We start from the raw sequence: 19,104 nt of genomic DNA on the forward strand, positions 1-19,104 counted from the left end.
TGAATTAGTTAGTTAGGTAAACTTACGAATTCAAGTATTTTTTTATTTTATTTTTTTATCTGTAGGAGGTTAGTTTTTTTATATTTGTTTTGTGACTATTATGGCAATATGCCTAAGTTATTTTGTCGCTTGGTTACCAAGAGTTCGAACCAACGATACTAAGGAGTAGAGAGATCCGCTGAACTCCATATCGTACCTATTATAAGCGAACTTATGGTAAGTGACTTTCTTTTTTTAAAAAAAAGAAAAAGAAATGTGTCGATACGACTTTGGAAGTTCTTACCAGTAGTTGACGGCGACGCAGATGCCTTCTTCGGAACAAGATTGCGAGACTTTGTGGTACCTAAAATGATAGGTCATAAATACTCTCTCTCTCTCTCTAGGTAATGCTAGGTATATTATTCAGGGGATGTAGGGGATGATGCAGGTTAGGTAGGGATATATCAGGATCCATTATGCTGACACTTTTTTCTTTTTTTCTCGCAACTCACCACATAGCAGGTAGATAGAGCATATCGCCCGGATCCAACGTAACCCTCAGGGGTCGCGCCAGGTGCGAATATTTGGTACTTCGGAGAGTCGGATGGTCGGGATCCCAGATCGCAAAGGGGACCTTATCGCCGTCCTCCTCGCTCTGCAGGCGTAGCAGGTTTCCGCCGCCGGCGGCCTCCCGGACGTAGGACGCGGGCTCGAGCTCCTGCTCGTTGACGCACGGCTGGCACAGCGCGGGCAGCAGGACGAAGTGCTTGCGGCCCGCGACTTGTACGTACACGTTCTCGTAGTTGTCGCGGTGAAGCGCGGTTACGGACGCGGAGCTGCCGATCCATAGGTTCACGGCATCGGGGTCCTTTTGCAGGGCGATGCGCGCGAAGGGGATGGAGGGGGGCACTTGGGAGTAGAGGGAAGAGTACTCGTTGCGAAGATTATCATTCTGAGTCTGAGCATACCGAACTTCTCTTCTGCTCTCAGGTGAGGAGAAGGAGGAGTGGGAAGATGATAACTCTTGAGATGTCAAGTAGTCGAGGAACTCCTCGAAAGGCTGGTCTTCCTCGTGCGGCTTGGCGAATACCAGATGGCCGTCTTTCTCGGTGGGGGCGTCGGCGTTTCCATACGGCGTCACAGCGACGTTGACGTGGTGCCCGGCCAGCTCGTCCCGGAGATAGGAAGCGGTCCAGCGTCGTACCGCCGGCCAGTCGGAGGCTCCGCGGCGCACGACGAAGGGGGTGTTCCGCGCTACGTACCTCATGAACTCGAGCGGGCTCGGCTCCTCGTCTAGCTCCTCGACCGCGCCGGCGTTGAGCTCGTTGAAGCTAGTGATTAGCTCGGCGATGGGGTCATCGTTTAGATCTTCGCTTTTCTCCATCTTTTCTTCTTCTTCTTTGTTCTCCTCTTTTTCCCCGGATGGGGGTTGGAGTCCTAGGTTACTACTTAGGTAGGTAGGTTACTAGTTTGAGATTATGTTGCAGCAGCCGTTCCGTTGTCCGGGGACCTGATCGTACGTTTTTTTTTCCCCCAGAGAAGGAGAAGCCAATGTTACGTTAGTTCGGCATGTAAGCGTGTCAGTCCATAAACCGTATACACAATATGTATGGGTAAGGCTGGGAAGGATGCATCCGCCAAGTAACCGCGTACGCACTGTAAGTATCTAAGGTTAGGTAGGTATGAAACCAGCCCTATTTGTCTGTGTCTCTTCTTTTGGACCTAGTCAGTTAGTGTGTGCGTTTACGATTTATGATATGACCCAGGAATCTGGTTTGGGGGAGATCTAATTAGTAAACCCTTGCCTAATCTGCCCATGATGCCACCAATAACGGCACGCCAATCGAAGGCATCGCGAGAAAAAGTGAGCTGATTCTCACTTGACAAACCCCGCCCGGCGACTGCTTGGTCGTCATTAAGATGGAGTTGATTTACTTATTAGGTAGTAATATAAGCGGTCAGTTTTGGCCTTCCTGCGCCCGCGCGCTGTCCAGGGCATGGGTCGATGACAAGTGACAGAAATTTTCATAAATATAAATACCTATAGGGGGGGAAGCCCAGGGGGACTTTTACGGTTTTCTCTATCTACCTAAGCTTCCCTTCCCCCGTTGCGACGTCCACATACATATATATATCTTTTGCATGCTTCCTCACGATCCTACCTTGGTAGATCTGCTTGCATTCTTCCTTCTGTCCTTCAATACCTCGGTCATAGGCCACCTATTAGCGTCACGATGATGTATCGAACAGCTCCAACTTCCCAGCCCAATTCCAACCCCAACTCAAGCTGCAGCCCAGCTACCCCCAGAATATAATGATAGTCGTTTTTTTTTACTGCTAATGATAAATATCCATGGGATGATCTTTTTTTTCTTGAAGAATTTTCTTTATTGAAAATGTGTCGACGCGGCAGGCTGCCTAATATTGATCTTTGAGGAGCGTTCGTTAAGCCGGAACCCGGTTTGGTGGGAAAAAGAAAAGTGAAAGAAAAGTGAAAAAAAAGGAAAAATCAAGGACGAAGCCAGGTGCCCATCTCAGACCGAAAATGGAAGAAATTGTGTCTATGTGGGGTAAAGGTGGAGATGACAGCTAGGTACCTCTTGGTAGGTCTTGTAGGAGGGACAGAAGCTTGGAAATGACCTGGTAAGAGGTACAGTGGACGCTGAAGTTACCTAGGAGTTAGGTATTGTACAAATGCGTCGTACCCAAGTACCTTCTTACCTACCTCCTACTGCTGAGGGGCTTGCTTTGGTGGGGGGTTAAGGCGATGATTTTCCAGGGTGCTAGGGAATAGGATCTCTACCCGGCCGTCCGCAAGTCCCGCTAATCCGCCCCGCCGGCGCACCTCTCAAAGTCCCAAGTCCATGTTCCAGGTTCCAAAACCTACCTATCTAACCTAAACTAAGCACCTACAATGGGATGGAAGTCGCAACAAGGAAGAAGAAAGAAAAAAAAAAAAGAAAAGGAAAAGTGAAAGGGAAAAAAAGGAAAGAGGGACTAAAAAAGTCCTGTACAATCTAAATACGTAAGGCACTTTACTTTACTACCTATCACTATACTATACTTTAGGTATACCTCTTAACTACTGGTTTAGTTCAATTTCTTTTTGATTCTTTAGATTTATTTTATTTTATTTTTTAGTACACAGTAAGTACAAACAACTTCTCTACCTCTCCCCTCCCCCCCTTACAATGTGGAAATCTTCAAAGCGCCCGCCCGAAAAGATAGATGAATTTATCGAGATCCATCCGATCTTCTTTGCATCCACCCTTATTACGCATTACGCAAGTTGGACGAGGTGAGCTAGTGAGCTTAACCAGGCTTAACTCGGTCAAGTCAAGGGCGAAGACAAGTAAGACAAGACTCTAATACGGCGGCGCGCCGCTCTAACAAGTCTAATCCTCTTCGAGCAACATTTTCCCGTTGGCATTTTGGGTCATTTTTCGGTCATTTTCACTAATTAATTCCTTGTTATGAAATACGAAGTTCGAGATAGCGTCTCCATGTTCGATTTTCCGCCTTTCGATTTGTTACAGTCCCTGCTTTTTTCCCACCGAATTTCTGTCTCTGCCTCCGCCTTTACGCATTCCTCTGCTCGTCCTCTAGTATTATATTTCGGGCCCGACGATGAGACATCCAATAGATGGTACCTAACCTAACCTGAAATATCAGCTCTCAAGTACCTTTACTTGCCTTTGTCTTGCCTACCCACTTGGTCCTCCACTCCTACGCTCTTATACGTTCTTATACGTTCATACGCTTATACGCTTATACGCCTATACTTCTCCGTCCCTCCGTGTTAGATTTACATACCTTGGTAGATATTTACTTGGCCTTCCCTCCCCAATGTCATAATTTGGGCTTCCAAGTATAATGCGACCCTCCTGCGATCTCAGGAAAGGCCCTTGCCTCCCCATTCTTCCGCGCGCCGAGTTATCGTGGGCAGCTCGCAATCTGGTGACTGCCCACCACGTGTGGAAAGAATGATTTGGTATATTCTATATCCTTTAAGAGGGTACGTTTTGCGTTTACCCCTTTTGCTTGCTTTATCTCCTCCCTCTATATGCTTTGCGTGCAGCTCAATTGACAAGGTAATCCTAGAACTACCGAAGCTCCCGTGCTTGCTGATACCCATCCTGTACGCCGTGCTTTCGCTCGCTACGGAAGATATGCTGCTAGTCATGTCGTTACTACCTTATTGATCTCCGTCGCCGTCGCCGCTATCCTCGTATACCCCTTTCCTTTTCTATATACTACCGACTTTATCAATGGCGCGTCCTATCTCCCCGAACACGCCTGGACCGATACTTTGCCCTTGCACGAGAGGAATAGAGTCGAACCCGATGTCATTATGCGCTCGATATGGGTCCACGGAGACTATTTCCAGGCTCTCAACAGGAACGTTTTGCTAAGTGCGCTGGAACTTCAAGACGAACTCCTCGGTCCGACAGTGAATTTCGATCCGCGGCGCCATATCGCTGATGATGTTCACGCTCAAAATGCTACGATTACGACTACCACCGATCTTACCTTGAGCCAGCGGGACGCCTATCATATTGCTAATGGCCTAACTAATCAATCTTGGTTCTTCCAGTCCCCGTTGCAATATTGGTCGTGCTCCTCGGAGAAGATAAAAGAAGATAACGATATCATTGAAACGGCGAACGAAAGAAAATCTCAGCCGACCTCGGTTAATGTAACCTTAAGGCATTCGACCGTTTTTAGTGGGAAGCGCTTTCAGGATCGTCGGCTTGTCGCTGTTGATGCTCTGGTCATTACCCTCGTGCACCTTCGAGATTCTCCGGTTGGCCGTTTGTGGCAGGAGAGAATCAAGTCTCTCAAGCAGAAAATGGCGGATCGTTGGGATATCTTTGACTATAGTCCGAGCGGCAAGACCAGCGAATTATATGAATTTAAGTTTCGTCCCATATCCTCTCAGGATGTAATCGTTTTAGGAGTACCCTATTCGGTCCTTCTTATTTACTTCTTGGCAACTTTGTCCAATTTACGAGCCTTTAAGTCAAAAATCGGATTGATATTTACGGTCATGGCTCAAATCGTCTTCGCCATCCTATCGAGCTTTACTGTATGCGCCATACTCAAGATCGATCTCTCGAGACTTCCGCGTTTGGGATATCCAGTCGTCATTTTCTGTATGAGTCTTGAAAATATCCATCGGCTGATCAACGCCGTCATTCTCACGCCATCCGAAAATAGCACGAGCAGCAGGGTTGGCCAGGCCTTTGGTGAGACGGGTTATGTTGCGCTGGCCAGCGTGGCTCAGAACGTTCTTCTTCTATACGGCTTCTCAAAAATCGTTTTGCCTAGTGTTTCGGCGTTTTGTACCTTCGCAGCTATCGCACTGATGTTTGACTACTTTTACCTATCCACCTTCTTCCTCTCGGTACTCAGTGTCGATGTTCGGCGGACCGAGCTCAGTGATGCGCTTGCGAAAGCGTCAATTCGGGATCATCGCTCTGCTTCTGATCTCCACTCACGCCAAACATGGATAGACGCGATGTTGCACGGGAAAATCGCTATGTCGACACGCATTGCGGGGACTATCGTTATGGTGGGATTCGTACTACTCGCTCAATGGCATTTTTGGGAGAGTGAAGGCGTACTCAAGCTGCTCAGCCGAATCATTCGTGTCTCCCCCAAATACAAAAATCCATCGTCAACTTCGTCCCTATCTGAAATTCATCAGGTCAGGAGTCCAGCGTCATGGCTAAGTCTTCAAGATCATGAGACGGCTCGAGAGCTCATCCATGTTGTCAAACCAGAAGCCCATAGCTACATCGCACGAGTCTTTCATCCTACGATATTCGTGCTCAAGGGATCAGACCGAGGTCTTTCTGCCAGCGAACCGTGGTTTACTCCAGCTGTCTACGACTTTGTACGTCATCAGTCGGTACCTTTTCTGATTACAGTCCTTATTGTTGCAGCAGCAGTTCGCCTTCTGATGAATTATCTACTATGGGATGAACTGGCAGAATCGCCGCGAGTTGGTCCGGGTGGAGACACACTACTCTCAGTTAGGACTCTAAGTAGCGGCCATTCTTTAGACGTCGCCTTGCTATCGGCCTGCTCTGACGGTCATCTTGTGTCTATAGGGCTGGACCGAATCATTAGGATCTGGGATATCAAAGCTGGGGGTAAAAATTATGTGTTGGGTGACAATGGGGATTCTTCTATTATCCCGTTCCCAGTCTTAGCAATGTGTATCGACGAAGAATCCCACTGGCTTGCACTTTTAACATCTGGCAAAGTTCTGCTATGGGATCTCATTGGCCTACGATGGGGTCCTCTTATCAGGGCTGAACCGGATCGACATAAGCCAGAAGCCTTCTTCTTTGTCACTGACGATTCCCTAGCTATTCCCGCCTTGATTCTTATCCGACGGGATGGTATTATCACGGAGCTTACAATCGACCAAGCGATACCCAGCAACTACATATTTGCTAAAGAGAGCTCGATTGTCTCCGTGGGCTTTCTTTCGGAAAAGGGTGAGTTGTATTTGTATTATTGTGAAATGAAGTTACATCCGCTTATATATATATATAGGGTTTCCTGCTCAAGTGATGGCTTCTACTCGTGAGGGTGAGGTGCGCCTAGCTACACAGGAAGGGTCCAGCTGGACTACAGAAATAGTAGAGGTGGGGAATTCCAAGGACCGCGGAGCTATTTCGATTCAAGCCTTGCCGGAATTAGGTTTCTTCCTCATAATTCGATCCCAGATGGTAGACCTAGTAGACTCGCAGACGCTCAGAGCAATCTACACTTTCAAGGTGGATCCAATCCAACCGAAAAGCTTAAAATGTTTCCATTCGAGGCCACGGCGGATGCGATGTGGTTCCCTTGCCTTATGGAGCTTTACATTGGCATATCTCAATACATATACCCGTGACTTGGTGGTGCAAACCTACAGTCCGCAGCATGAAGGGGAGTCCTTGTGTTTCTGCGATCCAGCTTCTCCCACTAGGAAAACGTGCTGCCCATGGCAAAGAGCCAAGGAATCGAGAAGGGTTATTAAGAATCCCGGACTCTGGGATGCTTTGCCGTCTGGAATTATAGTCGGAGTTAGGAGGAAGAATAGCGAGAAGACCCGAGCAGATGGTCACCTAAACCATCAGCCTCTCCAACAGCTTAGCGGCCTCCGGCGCCGTCACCACGCCGTTAAACCTACCAACGGTCACATTTCCCAAGACAACTGGGAAGTATGGATGTTCTCGCATTTCGGAAAGCAGGAGACGTGGGAAGCCCTTCCACTATGCTCGAAAGTCGAAGATGATGGTCATCTATTTGTCACGAATCTTGGACCAATGATTCGAGTTGGTCGTTCTTGCTTAGCTGTTGGACTCAGTAACGTGATCAAGGTTATCATGGTCGGCAATGAGCGATTTGAGACGGGCGATGACTCCCAACCCGGAGACGGGATGCCTGCACTAGGAAGTCGGAGGCGTAAGGGACCTTCCACTCTTCGCGGCAAACCCGCCATCCCTTGCTCACACTGCTAAGGGGTATGAAATGCCACATGGCATCTATAGTTTCAATTCTTACGGTATTATTTTGCGATTGGTGAAACGGATTACTAGGCTCGAAAGAGACATGACTGCATCATGGATATAGGAGGACGACCTGGCTGGTCACAGTCTACGCGAGGGCACATACGCACATATATAACCCGGGTTTTTTTTTTAGAGGATGGGCGTTTTACTATCTATTTCCACCACACCTTGGTAAATAGAACTGGACGGGGAATGGGTAGGGGATTACATGGTACGTACACGAAACATAAAAACAACATAAGGCGTTCCTCGAGACACCACGGGCATCGGGCATAGACATTGGACCGGGTTCTTAGAGGGGCTTACTTGGGGGGAGGTTGGGCTGATAGAAACGGGGAAGAAAAAAAAAGGAATTGTGATATCAGTCCATGATGTTGCACATATAGCTCTCGCAACTCCGAATGAATAACGGTGGACGGCATGTTGTCTAAAAAAGGGTGTTCCTGGCGGTTTTTCTTTTCTGGTCTCGAGCAACTTGGTGGACAGTTGGCTGCGAAGCGGAGAAAGGAGTTCTTGTGAACTTGGGAGTGAGCGTATATACCTCGTGCCTACCTCTACCTCCCTAAGGTAGGTAGAGGTAGGTAACCTACATACACCTTATATAACTTATATCTATACATCTGTATACCTATAACTAAGCCTTATAGTCACAGCCTGGTAAATTTTAGCTTATATCTTGTTGAAAATAGTTATACTAATCGCAATATTTGTAAGATATTTGTGGATGGATCGTTAATTCGTGAGGGTTTAATAGAGTATAACTACGTGCAGCCCGAAGCGATGGATAAGCTGCTAGATGATTAGGAAGGCTTGTGGGAGGGAGGAGCGACGGAGTCGAGCCACGACTTGACGGAGTTGTTTTTGCTTTGCTCCGAATTGGACGTCTTGTCTCCCTTGCAACGGCGAGAGGTGGTACTACAGCTGGAGGTGGTTCCGCGGCTGGAGGTAGCATCACCGGCCATGCGGCAGAGCTCACCAAGGCGTTGAAGTGTGAGACCGCCCTCCTCAGCTAGCTCCGTGATCTCCTGCACGCGGGCTTAGCTGTCTTCTTGGCTACCTTACGACTCGGGACGTACTTGGCTGAAGCGTGATGTCTGCCTTTTGTATACTTTAGAATAGCAGCCTCCTCAGACTCAGAGCCTTCACTATCTGTGCTAGGCTCTGACAGAGTGTCCTCATCATCAGAACGGAGTAAGGCTTTAGTACTCAGCTATATCTAGGTATATAAAGAAGCACATCACGTCACACACAGCAGCAATAGATCAAGCCATCATACACGGGAGACCAATCTGGGAGGTTGTATTGCTATATTCGCGTATGCAAGCGAGAAAGCGCAATATGTGTACCGGGTTGGTGTTTGCCCAAGTTAAGCCCACTCAAGCATATCTCAACTACACACGAAAAATGTCCGTATCCTTCCCCCCTGGCTGCAAAGTCAAAACAAGGTCCTGTAGACCAAAACCCGTTATGCAGCCCCTGTATCCATGCCCTACAAAGGAAATCCATCTCTAAAATCCCAAAGCCTTAGGATCTTCTTGTCCGGGTAGATCCGCGATAGCGTGCGGAGCACGTCGGTCTGCTCGTCCGGGGGTAGGCTTACGGGTGGCAGGGTGTTGATTGTGGCGGCGCCGGAGATCGAGGGCACAGATGAATAAGATGAAGCATAGGACGGAGAGGATAATCATGGAGCATATCCTGAGGACTGATAGGAGGAGGCCGTGGAGGAGGCGGAGCTTGCCACGGACTTCGTGGTGCTGCCGGCTTTGCAAATCTCCATGCCTTTGCCGTTAGGTTGCTTGTCACTAGGGCCGTTTATTGCAGGCGCGACCCTTCCGTGATGTGGGTGCTTCAGCTGGGGTTTGGGAGGATCCTTGTTCTTCCGGATGTCGTCTTTAATGTGGTCTCCGAAGATCTTGCCGAGGGTATTGATAGTAGATCCATTCTCCTCGGCTAGTTCCGATATTTCTTGGATCCGGATCTGAACCTCTTTCTTATTGCGCTTGAGCTTCTGGGCAATCTGCTGTTACCTCTGATGTGGCTCGGTTAGTTTATATCTGCTTTAAATATAGGTATTTAAGGTAGGTAGCTAGCTGTTATGAGTAAAGATAAAGGGGGTAAGAACTTACAACCATCCTCATGGAGGCCCTAGTTGCGAACTCTGTATTTTTCATCAAGATATTCTCTGAGACCTTCGTGGGCTCTGCTGTAACAGCAGCAGAAGCCCCAGAATGTGAGCTGCCCTCATCTGAGTCGGATTCTGCTTTGGAGGAGTCTGAATCACGCGGGGGGGAGTGGGGGAGTCCGTCTTAATGAATTGTCTACTAGGGGCTTGCTTTCTAACAACAGCGGCATCTTCGTCGAAGCTTTCTTCGCTAGCGTCAGCCTCCGCTTCGGACTCTCCTTTAGACTCCTCTGCAGATTCGTCCTCACTGGAATCAGACTTGCTTGCCGAAGAGACGGGCTTTCGTGCGTCTCTAGCTCTCTGGCCCGGCCTATTTCTTGACGGGGGTGGACTTCTTATTCCGTGAGCGCTTGGAAACAATCTCCTCTTCGGATTCCGAGCCTTCTTCGTCTATGTTAGACTCTTCTTCTGTTGAGTCCGAGTCGCTCTCGGGAAGGGGCGCAGGCTTGACTGCATTTTTGGCGATCTGCTTGGCTGAGGCCTGCTCAATCGAAGTGCATGTAACGGCTCTTCCACGCTTCGGAAAGACGCTCTCCTCGGATTCGGAACTTTCTTCATCTGCGTCCGAGCCCACCAAAGTGTTTGAATCTTCAGAAGAGGAAGAAGCGCTGACGTTGACTGTCCTTTTCTTCCGCTTTTTAACTGGAGCACGTTTTCTGGGAGCGATTTCCTCCTTATCTTCTGAAGTCTCAGATTCGCATTCTATTCGAATGGGATTAGCTTCGCATTAAACGAGTAGGCTGAATTTAACTATGTGTAGCTGTTAAATCTTTCTTACCAGAGGCTTGGTGTGCTAGAACGATGTGCTTCTTCGAAGGCCGCTTTTTCTTACTTTTGAGCGGGCTTCTTCGGAGGGACCTCTTCAAGGCCTGATTCGTCCTCATTGGTATCTACTAGGGGATAGTTAGCTTCGCTCTCAAAAAAATTGATTACAGCATCTTATAATAGTTACCTAAGACTTCATTTCTTAGCGGATATTTTTTTAGCCGGTTTATGTTTGGCTGACTTGTGCTTTTTACAGGTACGTCTTATCACAACTTCTTCCTCGATGAGTGATGATCCACTGGCCGCGCTTGATCCACTGAGCAGAATCATTGTCGCCTCTAGAGTTGAAGAATATGCTTCCAACTCGGAGCACAAAGCGACGACTTTTGCCTTGTCGTGGGCGAGCTCGTTCTGTCGGAGCGGTGTTGCTTGACCGGTTGATTGGTGGGATGCCGAATAGCGGCAGAAAGTAGACGTCTCCGCACCAGCTCTTTGCATCTCCTCTGGATTTCACCATAGTGGCTGAAGAAGAGTCAATGGATGATGTATGAGTTGAGTACAGTACAGGAGCAATGATCTGTGATGATGTAGGCAAGAAGCAGTCTATTCTTGATGGTGTGTGATGAAAAGAAGGGAAGAGGAAAAATAGAAAGGTCTCAAGGAACGGGGAAGGCCATATATTTATATTATTTAGGAGAGGGCCGGTAGGGAACGGGGCACTTAAGTGCGCAAGTATGCAGATATATTATAAGATATCTACCTTAGGTACCTACAGGTATAACCTAAGTATATATCTGTATATCTATGTTTGAGCTTTACATTTTGATGAAAGAAGTCATATTGATTGTAATACTTACAAAACGTTTGCGGATAACTATTTGCGAGCTTTTGATTGAATATAGGGGCAATCAAGTGTTCATATATACCTCCTTCAGACCAGAATGTTTTCAGCTGATTATGAATACTATGTTAGTTACTTTGCTTGTTAATATACGTCTTTAATGGGGATTGCGTACCTACACAATCCACCGTTCTAGAATTTGTCTATCTTAGCTCCTCCTCTACAAGTATAACAACCGTCACATAAAATATCATATACTGACTACCTAAGGTACCTACCTAGATTACCCCTTTAAAGGTATGACACATTATCTTCTAAGCATCTTCTCATTTCCATGCTATCTAAGCCCCTGAATAGCTACCCTTTCCTACCTAGTTCCATGACTTTACTTCTTAAGAAGATAAAGATGAAATATTCTATTCGACAGAAATAAACAAGATTAGTAGGAGACTGGTGATCACTCAGCTATATCTATACAAACACGCCCATAACTTCACACATAGTAGTAATAGATCAACTCAGCAAACATTAGGCACAAATCTGGGCGTCTATTGCTGTGCCCGCATAGCTGCGTCCTAAGCAAGCAAACGGCGAGACCTCTCCCAATCTTGTATAGCCAAAGCCTGCTCATAAGCATTGTCTTATACTCATATCCCCCTCCATGACTCCAAAGCCAAAAATACCTAGGTCATATAGAACAAGACCCCGTCCTGTATGATATCCCTGTATCAAATTCCCCAACGAAATAAACCCACCACCAAAGCCCCAAAAAGCTTTATACCAATTGTCCCCCCTTCTCACCGAGAAACTCCCCCCATCTAGATATAAGTACCCTTTCCACTAATACTTAAGCAACCAGCAACCTGTAGGTAGCTAACGACGACAGATGTCCCTCCAGTTCATAGTTACATCATCGTCGGGATCCGTCGCTTGGGCAAGCTTGGCCTTGAGCACGTCGACCTCCAGGTACCGGCCCGTCAGATTGTGAAACTCAGCCTGGACCCGTCCGATACTCCGCCCGCGAAACCGCGCTTCGACAACAGCTAACACATGGCATTCGTTCACGTTGAAAATGCCGTCAGGGTAGAATATATTCTTGCGCGGGTATCCGTGAGGGATAGCGGTGTGATTTATGTCCTTGGGCGGGGCGGCGGAGGGGGTAGGCGAAGAGCGCGATGAGCCACCAGGGCGGTTGATTGTAGACTTCATGGGGGCCTGGCGGTCTGGTGGTGACTGTTGATTGATCTGAACAGTCTCTCTTTTCTTTCTCAGATCGGCCTTGATGAAGTGCCCAAACTCCTCGCCAAGGAACTCGATGGTTGTGCCACTCTTCTGTGCCAGTTCCATGATCTCTTGGATGCGGGCCTGGACGTCCTTCTTGGCACGTTGGATCCGGTCTGCAATCTGTTGGAAACTGCGATAAATTTTGATTAGCTTGTTGTTCATAGTAGAAGCGTCAAATAGAGATTAGAACTTACGGTTTCCCGTGAGACTTCATGAAGCATATAATTCCATCTTCACGAATACCCCATTCGGCATCTATATATTTGCTCATTCTAATATTCTCCAAGCTTTTCTGGGGCCGTGCCTTGATGGCAGTCTCTTCAGAACCAGGACTTCGCTTTTCAGAATCTGATTCTTCTCTAGAGGCGTCAGAATCAGAGCAGTCGGAGTCACTCTCTAGAGGAGGGGGGACGGTATTTACTGGCGTCTGAACTGAGGCCTGTTTTTTAGCGATAATGACTTCCTCATCTGAGTTTTCATCGCTGGTAATGGGCGTGTCGTCAGCCTCCTCTTCGCTAGAATAGGCCTCACTTTGAGGAGGAGTGACGGGCTGGGCTACCTCCTTAGCCGCCAGTTTCTTATTTTGTGTAGACCCACTATCAGAGCTCTCGGAGTCCTCAGAGCTGTCCTCGGCGATGTCTGACTCTATTAAGGTATCCGAGTCCTCATCGGAGGAAGAGCAGACTATGACCGCCTTATTCTTCTTGGCGGAAGCGTGCCTCTTGTGGAAGACACCCTCTTCAGCCTCTGAGCTTTCTTCAGAGTCTGACTCTATTCAAATGAAATTAGCCTCATCTCAATATGTAAAATGAAATTCAAATGTCATATATTTACCAAGAATATGGCGAGTCAGGACGACTTGTTTCTTTGAAGACCGCCTCTTCGAACGAGCATGCTTCGTTGGGGCTTATTCGACGTCTGAGCTTATCTCGTTTGCGTCTGAATCTTCTTGAAGAGAGTTAGTTTCAATTACAGAAAGAGTATTTTGAGTTATGTTAACTCGTACCTGAGGCATCTTTGCTTGAATGGTATTTCTTGGCCGATTTATGTTTCTTGCTTCCTCTGACCTTTTCCTTTGAGGCGGCCGCTTCGCTGCCGTTGTTTGATTATGATAGCACCAAATCGTTGATGCCATCATGATCGTAGTACGACGCCTCGACGTTAAAGACACGACGAGGGCCTTTTGTGTTTCGCCGACTAACCACAACGTTGCCATTACGACGAGACTCACGCGCGCTGCTTGAAACGGGCTGATCTTGGCGATTGTGAATTGGCGGAATGCCAAAGATAGTGAGGAAGCGGCCGTTACCACGCCAGCTTTTGGCGTCACTCCTGAACTTCACCATGTTGAATCAACAAGTAGGTAGTTAACAAGTTGGGAGATGAATAGCGATAGTGGTTAGCGAACTGTATATTGCAAAGTTGTCAAGAGTGAGCAAAGTAGGTAGGTCTTTGATCATGTGTGATGGAGAGAGAAAGAAGGAAAGAAACGAGAGAGCTCTCGATGAGGAGGGGAAGCCTTGTATTTATATAAATTTCAGAGAGGGTCAGCAGAAGATGGGCTAGCTAAGTGCGCAAGTACGCAGATACCATCAACGCGCAACCCGCACTAGAGCAGCTGCTCTACAACATGAGTCACAGTGGTCAGAGAAGTTATGCGCACCTTTAAATAGCCTCATAACAGTGTCTGTTGTCGTGGATACAACCTGGAGGGAAGGTGCGTAGGTGCGTTTGACAAGAAAGGGGGGGGGGGGCGTGCGCAGTGTAGTGATGTGTTTGTGAGGGTCTAGGGAAGTTGCTAAGGCACAAATTGTCGTGATTGTGGTAAAACGGACTGATAAGAGGATCTGCTGCTGGGAAAACATCGCGAAGTGGGATACTAACGTACTTACCTGTGCAGTGACCATGTGAAAAACGCGTACTTTGTTATTTTGGCTAGCAAGGTAGGTGGCAACTTTTGTTTCGTACGTATGATATGAAGAAGTAGACGCACTGGGTTAGGTGCGTATGTTTTTATTTACTTCCTAAGACACCGATGTAAGAGATATGTTCGTATGTTTGTATGTATGTACCTGGTACTGAGGCAGGTCTAGATGCTTCAGCATACAGTTAAATATCTTCTCTACATACGCCCTATAGACGTTCACAGTTTGCTACTTCTCAATTTCGGCTTCTACCTAGCGTACGGATGTTGGATGTTGTTCAGACCCAGGAACAAGATGGTCGGCCGCCCTCGTATGTAGAAGCCCGGGATGGACTTCGTCGAGACTAGTTACGCCACACATTTACATAGTCGTCACCAGCTCGTCGACAAGAACTACGTAGGAAGTAAATATACTAGTAACAAGAGCCTTTTACCTACCTAGTCACAAGACATTTCGGGAGACAAGGGAACAGAAACGAAAAAAAAGGAGGGGGTGGGCATAGGGGGTATAAAAAGGGGTTAACCTTCCTATTAACGAACTTCTCAACGCCCTCCCTCCCATAATTCAGCGCGAACAAAAACCCGCGCCCAATCCCAACAGCCCTCTCCCCTAAACACAAAGCCTTAAAGAAATCCGTGCCCCGCGTGATGCCGCCGTCGATATACACCTCCATCCCATCAAACAAGCACTTCCGTATCTCCAGCAGCACCAATATCGTGGCGGGCGACATATGTATCCAAGCTTCTCCCGCCGCGGTTAGAAATATATATAGCATCGACCCGGGCGTCCATGGCCTTCACCGCGTCCGCCGGGGTGTTCCAGGGCAAATTCGCTGAGATCGTAGACTATGCTGTCGACGAGGAGCCAGAGATCCTGCAATGAGCGATGCTGTGACATCTCCTCCATGCTTTTCGACCGCTTCTCTTCTTCATTCTGACTATGGGCTGGGTCCGCCACCCATTTGTTATTCTCATTCATCCTCGGGGTTGAAATAAGGGAAAGTGTACTAGTGAATTGCTGTAGCCAATACTTCGAATTCGCACTCTTTTCCGATTCTGCTTCTAATTTTGGATCTTCGCTTATAAGTTGCCAAGTTCTTCAAGTATGCTTATTTAGTATAAATCTTTATCCAATGTGTTACTCTCTACGCCTCATATTGTATCGCTTCAAGACAAAGACTCGCAGCGAGCTTCAGGATCAGGAGTTAGCACGGCTCCTACCTACCTACCTGTCACAGATATATCTCCTTATTTGATTTAATATCCATTCATCAGCCGGTGGAATGAGAACCGAAGCGTGGAGAAAGACGTATGGCTAGCACCGCCAGCTTCCCCACATTGTCCTCCCGAACCGACTGGGTCCGGGGTACCCCACGATCTCTTCGCTCTGCCGCGGGCGAACGTTGAGATCCACCTCGATCGTGGGTTATATCAGCGAACCCGGACTTATAATTGGGTGTTTTATCCTTAGTCCAAGGGTACCTAAAGCTATATAAAATCTCAGATATAGCATATGAAACGGCGGCTAATGAATGATACACGCTTACCTCTGTTCTAATAGTCTCGGCACAAATCAAGATTCCCGTTTGTTTGACCAAATAATATCATATGTATAATGGGTATACAATAAATACTATACGTAGAACTGAATCAGTCCACTCTTGACCCTTGACCTGACCAAGCTCCCAGTTAGACTAAGATTTGGTAATCGTAGATACAACCCAATATTACTCGTCCATTCATCACCATGTCCACGTACCTAGCGTTATACGGATTTCTTTTTTATAAAAACCAATCTCCATCCGATCCTGTGCCGCCTGAATAATCTTCCAAGTGAGATCCTACCCCAACTTCCCTCCTCTGCGCCATTAGAAGAGCCACATCTATCTTAAGCCTTGCGAGATGTATTACGCACCTCCAAGACTCCGGTATTCAAGAGACCGTCGTGCGCAAAATGCGATTTATTAAAATTTACATATTTTCAAACGAGCGATAAGCTAGGTGGTAGGTAGCCGAAATTCTGCCCTTCACGTTCCGGGGTACGGTCGGTACGATTGAAAATGTGCTGGCGGAGGTGGACTGAATTGGGAATATTCTGATTGCGGAGGTGGTGTTGGGTTGGAGATCCATGTGTACGTTGCTGGATCGTCGGCGGGGTTCAGCTGATCACCAGGAGTAATGGGAGATACTATATCATCTTCGCTGGGCTTTCGTGCTGCCGGGACAAAGGTAGACGGGATTGCCTGCACCTGAGAATTCCTCTGATCCCTATAATCTCTATGTTCCCTATGTTCCCTGTGCTCCCTGTGTTCTCTAGGCATGGCAACTGGTTCAAAGTGAGTAGGTTGAGGGTAGCTCATAACGTGTTGGGTCGACGCTTGAGCCATTTGCGGCGGTAATTCTCCGTAAAAGTCTGATTGGTACTGCGGTTCAGGTAATCCTCCCCCATATACGCTGTTACGTGGGAAATCTCTCGGTTGAAACTGAGGCGACCCGTCTATCTCTTTCTCTTCTGTCTCATCCTTCTTACGTTGACGTCGGCGTAAACAGAAGAATACGGCAGCAGCTATGAGCGAGAGTCCAGCAACACCTCCGACTACTCCACCAGCAATAGCCCCTGCTCTACTCGAATTACTACCACCAGGACCCGTAACTGTCGTGTCTGAAGATGAACTGGTGCTCGGAGCCACAGTAACAGTTACGGTATCGGTAGGGCCAGTGCCCGTTGGAGATTTATCGGATGTCGATTGAGACGTGGTATCGCTCGGTGGTGCCCAGTCCGGTGGCGGACTAGTTGCGATTGCACTGGACCCTGCCTCCTTACCGCACGCTAGAAAACTGACGCCGTTGAAGTTTTCAAAGAAATTCGCGTTGTACAGATATGTCACGCAATGAGGACTTTCTGGTTGATCGCTTCCTCGGACTTAGTTTAGGAGAGCCGAGAGAGGATGGACGAAGCTTAAACTTACCATAGTAGAGTCCTAGCGAGATCAATTGAAGAAGGTTGTGATTGGGTTGATTCTAAACACGTCGTGGGTATTCTGCAATTACGACGGTTCCTCTCGGTACAACATCCTGCCGCGAGCGCTGTCTGCGCCTCATAGCAATATCCTCCCCAACTGCATGTAATCGCCTGCGCTACTAAGAGTTAAGACGGGGGCTTTTCGCAGTTGAATAAGGTAAGTCATAATCTAAATGGCAACCTACCGCTAATATTATCAGCAGGATATCCGCACGTGGCAAGACTAGTAGTGGTCGTAGTGGTAGTCCTATCCTGCCTCCTCCGAAGCTGAAAATCGAGCAGTTCGGCCGCCGGCGGCGCAGTCGGCTTCGGGGACCATCCTACAGGATCTATTGGGGAGGCGGCGACAGCGTCTTTGGCCGGCCCCCAATTCCCCGCATGGTGACCATAGGGGGATGGTAAGCTAGCATCAACATTGGTGATCGCATAACTCAAGGTGGCCAGCCTGAGGGCGGATTTCATGTTGGTGCAGGTACAGGGTTGCCCATTCAAGAGGCAAAGAGAAAAGGTCAGAAACGAATTCCGGAAAAAACGACTGTAAGGGGGGGTGCGGGCAAGCCGCTTTTAACATGTAACGTGCGGCGACTCGAATACCGGGACCGGCTATCCAACTGCCCAGTAAGGCTTCAGCTGAGACGAGATCCCCACCTCTGTAGATGGCTGATGAGACCTTGGGATTACTGGATGAGACCCTAGGAGGGACTGGTGCAACGTAAAATTGGGGGACGGTACATAGAAAAGCAGGTAAGCAAGTCGATATCACACATATATACATATATATAGGTATATATATATGACCAACCAACCCATCTAGTCATCGATTCAGCCGAATAGGCCAATCGGCCGTGTGCAGTATCACCGAGGAGTTGGGAGAAGAATTACCTGAGGTAAGGTTAGGTTAGGTACCTAGGTAGGTATGGATGAGACGATTCTGTATCTTCGGTCAGATTAGAACAAAAGTACAGTTTATCTTCACGAGTTTCTTGAGATAAGCGATGTGAAAGTCGCAATTTAAGATCGAACCAGATTTTGCTACAAGAGCAATGGTAGGATGGTGATGTTCCGTGTCTTAGCTTGTGACGGCTGATGTACAATACCTAGCATTCAGCCGAGAGAGACGGGCTTGCAAGCAGATCAGATTAGATCAGACATGGCGTAATAGTACATGGTATAGGATGAGGTTATTCATCGTTCGCATACTAAAGATTACTTAAATGCCACTCGGTCGGTAGGTACCTCAATGGAATTTTTAACCAAGGTTGGCAGCGTAGTAGTGGAGGTGCGTGAGAAAAAAGGGAATCAGTGTAGGTTGACCCCTACCATAGTACGATCCCTACAACCCCGCAACTTGAAGGATCAAAAAAAGCACAATCTGCCGACAATCCTTCCCTGGGAATTGGGTTTGTCCAGGTTATTGTCTAGGTTGTTTGAAGTAAATAGTAAATTTAGGAATTAAGTATTGCCATGTGTCACCCTTTTTGCCGGGTGTCTTTTTGGTTAGTTGCCAGTTGCCGGACAATTGTTCCTTTTCCCCTTGAA

General features: G+C 47.7%; 5 protein-coding genes across 5 annotated transcripts; 1 reads left to right on the forward strand and 4 right to left on the reverse strand.

Moving 5' to 3' along the window:
* Positions 1-182: 182 nt before the first annotated feature.
* On the reverse strand, positions 183-1,542 carry F4812DRAFT_302950 (Clavaminate synthase-like protein). Its single transcript, XM_047931244.1, has 2 exons — positions 284-1,542; positions 183-196 (listed from the first exon to the last, which is right to left on the reverse strand). The coding sequence occupies exon 1, from the start codon at positions 1,361-1,363 to the stop codon at positions 488-490; it is 876 nt and encodes a 291-aa protein (XP_047792101.1). The 5' UTR covers positions 1,364-1,542; the 3' UTR covers positions 183-196; positions 284-487.
* Positions 1,543-3,962: 2,420 nt separating this feature from the next.
* Positions 3,963-7,496, forward strand: F4812DRAFT_457189 (sterol-sensing domain of SREBP cleavage-activation-domain-containing protein; the record flags this gene model as incomplete). Its single annotated transcript, XM_047937131.1, has 3 exons — positions 3,963-3,994; positions 4,081-6,485; positions 6,544-7,496. 3 exons carry the CDS (start codon positions 3,963-3,965, stop codon positions 7,494-7,496), a joined length of 3,390 nt encoding a protein of 1,129 aa, XP_047792102.1.
* Positions 7,497-9,055: 1,559 nt separating this feature from the next.
* On the reverse strand, positions 9,056-10,992 carry F4812DRAFT_457190 (uncharacterized protein; the record flags this gene model as incomplete). Its single annotated transcript, XM_047937132.1, has 7 exons — positions 9,056-9,242; positions 9,293-9,567; positions 9,674-9,807; positions 9,870-10,029; positions 10,088-10,431; positions 10,508-10,619; positions 10,765-10,992. The coding sequence occupies 7 exons, from the start codon at positions 10,990-10,992 to the stop codon at positions 9,056-9,058; spliced, it is 1,440 nt and encodes a 479-aa protein (XP_047792103.1).
* Positions 10,993-12,208: 1,216 nt separating this feature from the next.
* On the reverse strand, positions 12,209-15,522 carry F4812DRAFT_457191 (FMN-dependent dehydrogenase-domain-containing protein; the record flags this gene model as incomplete). Its single annotated transcript, XM_047937133.1, has 6 exons — positions 12,209-12,749; positions 12,814-13,390; positions 13,476-13,567; positions 13,687-13,956; positions 15,084-15,288; positions 15,345-15,522. 6 exons carry the CDS (start codon positions 15,520-15,522, stop codon positions 12,209-12,211), a joined length of 1,863 nt encoding a protein of 620 aa, XP_047792104.1.
* A 1,048-nt stretch (positions 15,523-16,570) lies between these two features.
* F4812DRAFT_457192 (uncharacterized protein) lies at positions 16,571-18,027 on the reverse strand (the record flags this gene model as incomplete). Its single annotated transcript, XM_047937134.1, has 3 exons — positions 16,571-17,456; positions 17,513-17,681; positions 17,751-18,027. The coding sequence occupies 3 exons, from the start codon at positions 18,025-18,027 to the stop codon at positions 16,571-16,573; spliced, it is 1,332 nt and encodes a 443-aa protein (XP_047792105.1).
* Between the last annotated feature and the right edge of the window lie 1,077 nt (positions 18,028-19,104).

Source organism: Daldinia caldariorum (genome assembly GCF_022478825.1).
Source record: "Daldinia caldariorum strain CBS 122874 unplaced genomic scaffold F4812scaffold_4, whole genome shotgun sequence".
Taxonomy (NCBI): Eukaryota; Fungi; Ascomycota; class Sordariomycetes; order Xylariales; family Hypoxylaceae; genus Daldinia; species Daldinia caldariorum.

What these genes read in the sequence shown, in the direction of transcription:
- F4812DRAFT_302950 (XM_047931244.1), bottom strand. Translation starts at nt 1,363, where the DNA reads ATGGAGAAAAGCGAAGATCTAAACGATGACCCCATCGCCGAGCTAATC.